This window comes from Orycteropus afer, unplaced genomic scaffold (genome assembly GCF_000298275.1).
Source record: "Orycteropus afer afer isolate SDZICR_OR568_19922 unplaced genomic scaffold, OryAfe1.0 scaffold00122, whole genome shotgun sequence".
Classification (NCBI taxonomy): domain Eukaryota; kingdom Metazoa; phylum Chordata; class Mammalia; order Tubulidentata; family Orycteropodidae; genus Orycteropus; species Orycteropus afer.
Window position 1 is genome coordinate 8,199,696 of NW_006921709.1, and position 1,820 is coordinate 8,201,515.

At 34.7% G+C, this 1,820-nt stretch overlaps 1 protein-coding gene across 1 annotated transcript in view; it reads left to right on the plus strand.

Moving 5' to 3' along the window:
- DHX29 (DExH-box helicase 29) overlaps positions 1 to 1,820 on the plus strand; it is a 112,417-nt gene that overhangs the window by 22,720 nt on the left and 87,877 nt on the right. The window contains exon 4 of the mRNA XM_007944183.2: positions 285 to 414. Coding sequence (XP_007942374.1) covers positions 285 to 414 — 130 coding nt within the window. The remainder of the gene's footprint in view (positions 1 to 284; positions 415 to 1,820) is intronic.

Below are 1,820 nucleotides of genomic sequence, written 5' to 3' on the forward strand. Positions count from 1 at the left end.
GGTGAAAGGGTCAAGGGACCTCTAGGGAAAATAGATTACTGGAAACAAAGCATCCAGAATGGAATCACAGAGAATGTTGACACATGGTGAAAAATTGGCAATGCCACTGGACAATTTGTATAGTAATTTTTAGATAGGACCCCATTTTGCTATATAAATTTTCACTGAAAACATGGTAAGATATTATTTTAGAAAATAAATGCATTGAATGGGGCAATAAAGTCAATAATGAGAGAAGAGAAAATTGACAGATGTTTTGACTTTTCTACGTTTCCTTTTTATAGGACTTATACATGGCTTTACAAGCATTTTCATTTAAGACAAAGGACATTGAAGATGCCATGACTAATACCCTCTTACATGGAGGTGATCTTCATTCTGCCTTGGATTGGCTCTGTTTAAACCTTTCAGATGGTAAGCAGGATTCTCATAAATTTCTTTCAGTTCTAAAACATTTTAAATTATCTTAGTGTTTGTGTTCTTTGTATCAAGGTTTAGATTTTAATTTTTCACTGTTATAATTATTTTTTAAATATTCTTGATTTTTTTCTTATTCTTCTGAGTATATTCTTCTTAGAAGTTGTGATGTATGCCAAAAAACAAATAATTCTTTTTGTGTTACTTTCCGTTGTTGATAGTCATTTCTTAGTGCATGTAATACAACTTTTGAGTTCTCCAACTTTGTCTATCTTTATTAATAGAGAAATTGGTATATGTAGAATGCAAAATATATTACATTCATAGACTGAATTTTCCTTTAAAAAGAAAAAGACTATGCTAGGACATTTGCAATTTCTAGATCCATAAACCATTGGAGTATACATATGCAAGACTTTCAAGGATGGACGTAACTCCACAAGTTCATCATAGGATTTCTATTGTTAGAAGATGAGGAGTAGAAGAAAATAAGGTGCTATATGTCTAAGCTAAAGCTTTATCAGATCATTAGGCTATAAATATTCAAAAAAGGAGCTCAAGTAATCTTGTTAACATGTTTTTAAGCCTTGTAGGACTAGTTTTTGTTAGTTGCCATGGAGTCAGCCCTTACTCAGCAACCTTATGGGTAACAGAATGAAGCATTGGCTGATCTTTTGCCATCTTCATGATTGTGTATCTTTGAATCCATTGTTGTGGCTATTGTATCAGTCTACCTCATTGAGGGTTTCTCTGGTTTTGGTTGACTTTACCAAACAGAATGACCTTTTCTAGCTCCTGGTCTTTCCTGGTGACATGTCCAAAGTAAGTGAGCACTAGAATCTCCAGTTATCTACTGAATAGAAGCTTTACCTCTATCGTCATTAATGTAAATACTGCCACTCTGATCTTTTTCATTGCTCACAGAAATTCCAACTAGTCAGGGGACACTAATTACTCTTTCTACAAGTGACCTGCATTTTCTGCCTCATCCTCCATCTCCTCCTCTCTCATTTCCAGTTGGTAGAGAGAAGACTAAGAAAATTACTAATACCCTCCAGGAAAAGAACTTTTTACACACTATTGTTAGGAACATAAATGGATAGAGTTAACTTTTCAGGAGGACACTTAAGCAATATAATGTATGTATGAGCCAACAATTCTACTTCTAAAAATTTCTCTTAATGAGGGGACTTCCAGTTAGATGGAGGAATAGGTAGACAAGCTACACAGACCCTCTTCAACAAAGAAAAATGAAACCAATTGACAGGGATACAGAAGATAATCCTGGAGCCCTGAGCTTTGAAAGGAAGTATTCAGAAGTGGATAATGCACCAATTAGTGTAAAAACCTAAACAAAAACAGTGAGCACAGAGATGGTCAGAGCAGTGGACTGTCAGCTACTC